This window comes from Cebidichthys violaceus, unplaced genomic scaffold (assembly GCF_023349555.1).
Source record: "Cebidichthys violaceus isolate CVI_PGR_0920_01 unplaced genomic scaffold, fCebVio1.0.p SCAF_5, whole genome shotgun sequence".
Classification (NCBI taxonomy): Eukaryota; Metazoa; Chordata; class Actinopteri; order Perciformes; family Stichaeidae; genus Cebidichthys; species Cebidichthys violaceus.
Genome location: NW_027176705.1, coordinates 12,889,824 through 12,898,973, shown reverse-complemented (window position 1 = coordinate 12,898,973; position 9,150 = coordinate 12,889,824). Strand labels below are relative to the sequence as shown.

Below are 9,150 nucleotides of genomic sequence, written 5' to 3'. Positions count from 1 at the left end.
AATATAGCTCACTTTTTTATTCAAACTTTTTTTCACAAAAAGGCAAAACAGTAAAAAAAAAAAACATTCATATTTCACCAACAATAGTTCAGCAAGGGACCTCCTTTATACAATGGTGCTGTGTTCTTCTTTTTCTTTTGTATGCGTTTGCAAAGGGTGTGGTTGAGTTTTGTAGCTGTCCAGTGAAAGTCGCATATCTTCAGTCTCAAGGATTGTGCCTGGGCACCATTCAAACAAAAAAAAGCCACAGAAGTAACACACTCTCCCATGAAAGGCAAACGATGTATAATTATTGGATGTAATTGCAACCTTGGAAGTATTTTTCTAACCATTAATATGCCCATTGCTCTCAACAGTTGAAATTCCACATGAAAGTTAGAGGCCATTCATCCATTTTCAAATCACAGAGCTGTTGTAACACTCATGCAGTGCAGTGTATATTACATAAACAGTCGCTGTGGCTAGTGCGTGTAATTCTTCAGTAGTTGCTGTAGAAGAACTGAAGACTCAAAGATACTTTTCAAAACAAAAAAGATTCACATATAGGATATCTAGCGTTTAACAATATAATGCATTAAGGGGCTTCAATGCACTGTTATTTACACACACACACACACACACACACACACACCGGTTGTAAAAAGCATATACAGTAGACAAACTGAAACAAAAGAGCAGAGATTCAATTAAACTTTGGGTTATTTGAAGAGATTTTTAAATGTAGCATCATTTCTGACACTTAGATTCATGACAACTTTCAAACATGGGTCGTTGGGTCATATGAAAACTAACGATCCAGAAAAGGTTGTCATGTGGTAAAGCAAGCCACAGGAATTCTGTTGAACAAAAAGTCAAAGTTAAAGGAAGACAGGTTAATATTATCCTCAAACTACAAAAAAAATGCACTCTTGTAGAGTTTAGACAATTGGACAGAGGTTGTAACCAGCCAACCTGCAACCAATCTGTTCTTCTATGTACTGTACATGTGCTTTTTATAGTAACACTAAAAATGTATAACTGGTGACTTACATGCTTCATTATTGGCACACCTGTACATGTACTCAATAATGATATTCATTTAGTGTTGTAGTTTAATATGTCTGTAAATAGGGTCGCAGTACGTGCCCAAAAGTCAATATTAATCATTATTTCAGGTTTAGACTCTCTTATGCTCTCACATTCAGATCGGACAAACAGCTTTTGAGAACCCAGTATCATGAGACCCAACAATTTCCCAGCTTTATGATCTTTAAGGTACGAGGTTAGCATTTATATTTTCTCCAAATTATCTAAGACACTGAATATGAGTTTGGGCACAAAAAGAGTAAAGCGTGTTTTGCATTATTTTATAAACTACTTGCAATGACCAGTAAATTAGTAACTTAAAAAGACCAACATATTTGACACATCGGCTTAGACTTGTTTCCTGAATGTCTTGAATGGATGCTCAACAGAATTCAAAGAGGATAAGTAAAGAGGGTCAGAATCGCCTCTTTATATACGTTTGGCTCTAAGGGACTATATGGAGAGTCCCCAACTACAAATAAATGCACAAAATTATTAGAATTAACCAACAAGCAATGTAACCATGTGGTGATTGCTGCACACAGTATCAAAGTAACCTTGAAACACAACTAAACACTTGCAGATCTCTGCAGATGCTAGCTTAGCAGTGGACATTTCTCCTGCAAAGTTTTTTTTTTTTGTATGATCAAACTTGTCAGCTGGTCCTGGTGGTGGTGGTCCGCGGTCTCAGTCCGAATCAGAGTCTGAAAACTCATCTAAAAAACAAAAATGAAAACACACTTCTGGTATCAGCATGAGTGTGGAGAAGTTACTAAAACTTTGGTTAGTGTCAGTGTACTGATTTTTGTGTAAAAATTTGACTAAAATGTAACTGAAAATGTCACAAAAAAATGTATAATATGCCAAAATAAAGTATATAGTATTCCATAGTTTAGTCGTTGAAGTAAAAGTCACTGTAGCCCAAAATAAGTCATAAAATAATGTCATGGTATAGTTTTCCACAAAAGTCATAAAAGAGACTCATTAAAGTCATACAAATAAATACATTAAAAAATAGGCAACAAAAATTCATAAAAAAGTAGTAAAGTATGTTATAAAAATGTCACAGTATCGTATAGATTAAAAAGTCATAAAAACTCAATATATCATGCAATAAAAAATGTCATAGCAAATGTCATAGTATAATATGGCAAAAAAAGTCATGAAGAAGTCATAGTATAATATGTCATTAAAATGTCATAGTATATGTATGTGATCAAAATGCAAATATGAAAGACATACTGTAGTATCACATACACATTTCATAAAAAGTCATAAGAAAAGTCATAACCTTGCTGTCTTGATGGCTCCTCGTTGGACTCCCCTCCTCCTTGCTTTAGGAAAGTGGCCAGCTCATTGAAAATGAGGTAAAAATCTAAAGCAAAAACGATGGTGGCAATGAACCCAAATATCTGTGAAAAAAAGAAATTTGATACAGGAACGATTAAAATCTACCATTTAAAACAAGAACTGAGATGATTCCAGAAAGGATAGTTTTTTATATTGAGATGAGTGCAAAAGTCGACTTTACCCCGGCAGCCTTGGAGGAACCGTCCACATATTTGGATACGGAAATGATCGAGATGATGAAGAAGATAATGGAGGCAGACACACATCTCATGAAATCCTTTGAGAGAAAAGCAAGAAACACCATGATTAAGAGAAAATCTAACTTCATATCACTGTACTATTTTTATTCTTTCAGCACTAAAAGACAGTCGTACAATCATATACAATAGCATGCATATCAACTTTAAAGTTTTTCATTTTATGTAAAAATTGCTCTCACCAAAAGAGGCCACAGGAAGCCTTTAAACCTCTCATTGAATTTGGTCGAGTAAGCGAACAACAAGAAGAGAGCAGCTAGGAACTCCAGCAGAGGAACTGTCACAAAGGCTGCTGCTGTGGATGCCGCGAAACACACAAACGACACAAAGGACAGCGCCTACAGAGACAATTAGAGAGAGACAAATATACAGTACTATTAATACTGTACAGTATGGGGGGCAGAAACAAAAACTTTATGGTGGGTCACAGGCCAAAAGCAAAAACCTATTGTATTGTATTGCCTTTCTACATTTTTCTTACCTCCTTCATGCAAAGGGCCACTCTGCCTGCCATGCTCAAAATGTTGTAGTAATAAATAACCAGCAATACTACATATTTAAGAAACCATTTTACATATTACAATTCTTTTAATACATTTTTTCGAGCCATACAATTGTCATTAAAAGTCATAATATAGTATGAAAAAAGTTATAAATATTCATAGTATAGTATGTCAAAAAGAGTAATTGTTAAGCCATAGTGTTGTTTTTCAAAACAAGTAATTGTACAGTATGTGAAAATTGTCACAGTATAGATGTTAAATTAAAGTTTTAAAGTTAAAGTTATAGTATAGGGGCGACTGTGGCTCAGCGGTAGATTGGGTTTGTCCAAAAAGTCATAAAAAGTCACAGTATAGTATGTCAAAAAAAGTGTTTGGTTTGTCGGACAAAAAAGTCATTAAAATTCATAGTATAGTATGTAAAAAGTAAAAAAAAATATAAAGTATAGGAAGTAAAACAAAAGAAGTATTTTAATTTAATTGAAGAACAATTGATTTAACTGAATTGTCTTTGCCCTGCAGCTTTAAATTCAGGTTATTCAGGTGGGAAGTGATGTCATCCAAAAAGCAACAATGTTATATTCTACTCTTCTTCTCATCTTCTCATCAGACCCTCATTGTGTGCAGGGTCTGATGTTATATCTGAGGTTGTTGAAACCACGTGTTTCAGCTCTATTCCCCTCTCTGTTTACATCATTGTTAGGCAGTGAATTGATGGGTTAGGATGCTGATCAAATTGGGCTTTTAGTTGTATTTTCTATTTTCATTTCGGATGTGGGTACATTTGCTAAAAAGAGTTGTGCTTTGTCTCGTAGTGGCGCTTCACATTGTCGCTATTAATAATCACCACGGACTCTGAACATATGAGACACACAGAAGAATCAACATATAAAAGTCTGTCCATTCTTGGTTAAAGGCTCTGGTATCTCTGACCACATTTCTTTTTTTGGAGACGCCATGTGGGACAACTTCTGACTCACATATTATTCTCCCACTACTCGGTCTTTCGCCCCGTCTCCCTGTGTGTGTAAATCTCACTTGAGTTGGGAAGCTTATCGGAATACACATATTTGATTGGCTGAGTGGCATCACGTGATGTGATTCACAACGCATGTAATTGGTCGGTGTGTTTCCTGGACCGCTGAACGAGTGCCGTAAAGGCTGGAAAAGCTGCGGCCGTTAAAATAGAAGCGCTCCGTAATTTTTTTTATGATTCTCAATTATCTATCGTTTTTAGGTCCAGAGTCCAGACACAATGGCGCCTGGGTCCGGACGCGGACTCAAGTGCGATATTCACACACAGGAGAGACGTGGAGAGAAACCCAACAGTCGGAGAACAATGATGTAAACAGAGAGAGGAATAGAGCTGAAACACGTGCTTTCAATAACCACAGATAAAGTCCCTGCATACAATTTCCACTTTTTAGGAGATGAGAATGAGAACATTGTATACATGTCACAAAAGTCATGAAAGTTCATAGTATAGTATGTCGAAAAATATTGATAGTTAAATAACGTGAAGTCATGAAAACGTAATTGTATAGCACGTCCAAAAAAAGTAAAAAAAAGTCATAGTACAGTATATTGAAAAAGGCATAAAAATGCTGTTTTATAGTGTGTAAAAAAAGTCATAAAAATGTCATAGTATGATGTGTCCAAAAAAATCAAATTGTCACTCTGCTTGTAGTGCTAATTTTTTTGCTACAAATATCTGGAGGGCCAAATCATACCTGATGGTAGGCCAACTGTGGCCCGTGGGCACAACTCTAGTAAGCTCTGGTTTAGATCAATGAAGAGCTGAGTTAACCCTTTGAGCAAAGGCTTAACTAAAACCTGTTTCTTTTTGGGATCGAAGATAAAGAGCTTTTGAAGAAAGCGCGTTTCAGTCACTCCTGTCTTGCATTCATATTTAATTAAGTGAGCTGCTTCAAGCCAAAGGCAAATTTATATTTTAAACAGAACTGGCTGAATAAAATGAATCTTCTTTGATCTTCTTCCTCTGAGATAATGTAAAACTGTCCCAGAGCTGAAAGTCTGAGGGAATTGCAGTTTCAGGCCCACTTCCTGTAAGGAGATACAGCTGTTAAGATAATGTGTTTTCGGAGCGTCTTGTACATCTCTCTTGTTCTCTCTCACACAAACATGCGCGTGCAAGCAAACAAAAACATAAACTTGTTGTAATGAAAGAGGACGTTCAAAAGTGCTCTTAGTTTGCAACAAGTAGTAACGACGTAAGTAAATGAGCCTGCCCTGTGTTTGACGCTCTCCATTAGAAGTGCTGGACAGACTATATCAGTGCAAACGAATGCAAGTCCAGACACTGTAATCTCAGACAGGCCCGGCCATCTTGTCTTTGTCTCAGTCAGTGATCCTACACTGGCCTGAGGTTAGGAACTCCCCCTGACTGAACCCAAACCGCTGCAGCTGCGATTACTTCAAAATGCTGCTACTGAGCAGCATCCTGTCCGGGATCGATAGGATTTCTACATGTTAATTAGAAGCCTTTCTTTGAGTTCCTCAGTAGATGCTCGGGCATGTTTGCTTATGGAGAATAGGGTCTGGGATGTTGGGATGACTATGATGCACTATAAAAATAGATGAGCTGGCATCTATACATTTCCTTGTACTGTACATAATCTGGCAAAAAAAAATCTCACATCAGAAAGGCAAATGTCTGGTGAGTGAGACTGTATTAAGGCTGCAACTAACATTTATTTTTTTAGTTCCAATCATTTTTTTTTTTTATGTTGTAATGAATTAATGATTTGGTCAATGAAAATAATGAAAATAGTGTAAAATGTCCATCACAACTTCCCCGGGGCCCAAGGTTACGTTTGAAAATCTCTTGTTTCGTCCAAAAGCCAAAGATAAAATAATTACATTTAAAAAAAAGCTGGACACATTATTTCATTGCAGTTTTGCTTGATATTAATTCAACAATTTTATTTGTGATGCATTTTCTGTCAACTAATCATGTAATCGTTTGTTTTGCAAACTCTATAAAAAATGAACTGTATTATAACGAACTGTACTATGAAGTGGGGTCAGATGGGAGAGAGCGTGTCTTCAAAGCATTGCCCTTAAAAGGTATGCCTCTACTGAGTAGGTCTTGAAGGTAGTGAAACTTGCTGTGAGTGCATATGGGGGCTTTTAAACTCACAAAAACATCATAAATCCTGAGGCCACAAACACATTAGGCTGCATACTGAGCTAAGGATTCTGACAGTCCAATATGTTTACACCACCTAGGCAGGAGGCACACTTTGCACACATTTACCGCACCATGCACCCTTTATTAACAGCTTGTTTGCATTTTGAAAATATTTCAAACGCTACAAAAATCTTTTTTCAGCAACATTAGGTTTACACCCTGTGATTTTGCATTCCTTATTGGGCCTGTTGCTGGCTGCGACTGAGAATCCTAATGAGAAATGCACAGTGCTCTGACACACTGTGTATAATAATGCCTGCTCAGCAGGATCTGTGTCTGACTAATGCTCCCAAGAATGGAAAAGCTACGGGCTGTGTTCACTTTACTCACATCTAACAGTTGACTTCATTAACTGTGAGCTCATATAACACTATCTGTAAGCTTTAAACTGTATCCAAACCACAATACAACTATGTTACTATATTCTGGGACAAAAAGCTTATAGCTACAGTACAGCGAGGAGGTTGTGCAAAGTACAGTACCATACAATACAGTACAATACCAGGGGTGGTTAAAAGGCCATGCTTAAACTTGTGAAATATAAAGCTACAACCAAATGAATCACAATTCACTACTGCCCCACACCAATGAACAACCAAGGAAACTGAAACTTTAGTGTAAAGGGTCGGTTCACTCAAGAAAGCAACATGTACAAAGTAGTTCTAGTTGGGAGATATGACAACATAGTGTGACACAACATAGATTTGTCAACTGTCAGCGATTTCACCATACTGCTTTACTGTGGAAGCTATCCTCTTAATATATCTGGTTGTATTACATCATTTGTACAAAGTTGCAAACTTCGATCAAAGACTGTTTTATGTCAGTTTGGGATTTTTATTTGACTTTGTGATGAAGTCCCTGTCTTGGTCAGGTATTGAATTTGCTGGATTAGCCAAAAATTCAAAGCTATTCTGGTTATAAATTTGTCAATTCATTTTCCAAAATATATAGTACATCACATACGTCAATACATGTACAGAATAAAACACTGCTGTTGAGTTTTTAAAATGCAATTTCTCAATAATGTGAGCACTTTAAAATTAAATTCCCTCCATTGTATTAAAAAACAGATCTCAAAACATGCATGAATAAAACCAAAATGTGCAAGGCCACATATTACTATCGGTAAATGAAATGTTTTTTTTTCAGAATTGTGTATTTAAACTGACCCTTTATGTCAAAGATAAAAGTTCAACCAAACAAACCATACATTATAAAACCTCACACTCTAACCACAAACACACAGCAGGATTTCCTCCAGAGATTAGATAAGCAGGGGTGGTAAAACACAGATGTACCGACACAGCTCATTTCCTGATCAATTTAACTATAACCTAACAACCACATTCATTTCAAATGCTATGTCATTTGCAAATAACACCTCATCTCTTTTTCTTGAAGCCTAATGTCATCTTTCTCAAAGATGTTTTAATGTTCTCTGATTTGAGCAGAGGCTTTGTCTGCAGTCACAAATGTCCTAAAGTGAGTTTTACCACTCTATGTAAGTTTAAACCAGGTGTAAACTCTCAACTACATGCACATGGCAGCACACACTTCTGCTGTAGTCAGTCGAGGCCAATTGGCTTTTTAGTGTAGTTATACAGAAGCATTTTAGCCTAGGGGTGAAGATTGTTGAGTAGTAAAGAGGCTGTATTGTGTGTGTGTGTGTGTGTGTGTGTGTGTGTGTGTGTGTGTGTGTGTGTGTGTGTGTGTGTGTGTGTGTGTGTGCAGGGGGCTGCGGACTGTGCTCCAGGCTACATGTTTGGGCCACAGAGTGGAGGATGTGTCTGTGAGGGAGATGACTGCTCTCTCACATGACACTAATTTAAGGGTTCATGCAATAGTTAGTGCAGCGAGACCCTTCCTGTGACAAATGCATGATGCTGGTAATCTCCCCGCCCTCACCACTAACACCATCAACACCATCTCACACAGTCAGTTCCCTGCTTTGTTGAAACCCACTTGAACAGAGAATAAAAAGTAACCGCGACACTCTATGCACGTTAACAAAGCTGATTTGAAATTGGCACAATATTGAGAGATTGAAGCTTGAAGGGTTATTTAGCTTGATCACTGACAGCACCGATGGCTCTGTACAATGGACAAGATGGTTAGTGGTCTTCATGCAGAACCCAGTACAAATGTCTATTCCAAGTTCTAGAAGTTTACCTCGTAGTTGCTCTAACCCCTCACTGCTCCTCCCTTTACTAATGGAAAGTATGTGACGGAAACTGACTGACCCATATTCAAAATGACAGATAAACAGTGGATTAAAGTTGTTTCCAAACGTGGATTAAAGCAACACATTGCTACAGCTGCCATGACGCTTTGATAACAGCAAATAAAAGTATCCAAAACGTAGCGCGCTTTGAGGTTTTGTGCGTATCTGGCGAAAACAATGGCACAGTAAGAGTTTCATTTGTTACAGAAGTGATCCCTCTGGTCATTTCTTACCACTTCAGCAATAAGCAGCATTCCTTTCCTTGAGGAGGCGAACTCTTTGCTCGGGAGAACAGAGAGAAGGACATTCTGGCGCGGCCGATTCGAGTTGGGAGCCTCGATGTCCCCCATGGTTGGAAAAATATATCAACTCTCCTCAAACTCCAGATAGCCCAAACTACTACGGAACGTAACGGATTCTAGGCAAAACAACAAAACAAAAGATATGCGGAGGCGTGAGGCTTCTCGTTGGTGGAAACGGAAACAATGACAGCGCGGAAACGCAGCGCGAGCTCCGAAAAAGCGCAACATCTGCTTTCTCCAG

At 37.7% G+C, this 9,150-nt stretch overlaps 1 protein-coding gene across 1 annotated transcript; it reads right to left on the bottom strand.

The window, feature by feature from the left end:
• Positions 1–2: 2 nt before the first annotated feature.
• On the bottom strand, positions 3–9,134 carry cmtm3 (CKLF-like MARVEL transmembrane domain containing 3). Its single transcript, XM_068730464.1, has 5 exons — positions 8,841–9,134; positions 2,855–3,010; positions 2,597–2,692; positions 2,357–2,477; positions 3–1,781 (listed from the first exon to the last, which is right to left on the bottom strand). The coding sequence occupies exons 1-5, from the start codon at positions 8,955–8,957 to the stop codon at positions 1,753–1,755; spliced, it is 519 nt and encodes a 172-aa protein (XP_068586565.1). The 5' UTR covers positions 8,958–9,134; the 3' UTR covers positions 3–1,752.
• Between the last annotated feature and the right edge of the window lie 16 nt (positions 9,135–9,150).

What these genes read in the sequence shown, in the direction of transcription:
- cmtm3 (XM_068730464.1), bottom strand. Translation starts at nt 8,957, where the DNA reads ATGGGGGACATCGAGGCTCCCAACTCGAATCGGCCGCGCCAGAATGTC. An exon ending in GTTCCTCCAAGGCTGCCGGG is followed by an intron (nt 2,478 to 2,596) that starts GTAAAGTCGACT and finishes TTTTTTTCACAG; the next exon opens with ATATTTGGGTTCATTGCCAC. An exon ending in GGAGCCATCAAGACAGCAAG is followed by an intron (nt 1,782 to 2,356) that starts GTTATGACTTTT and finishes TTTGTTTTTTAG; the next exon opens with ATGAGTTTTCAGACTCTGAT.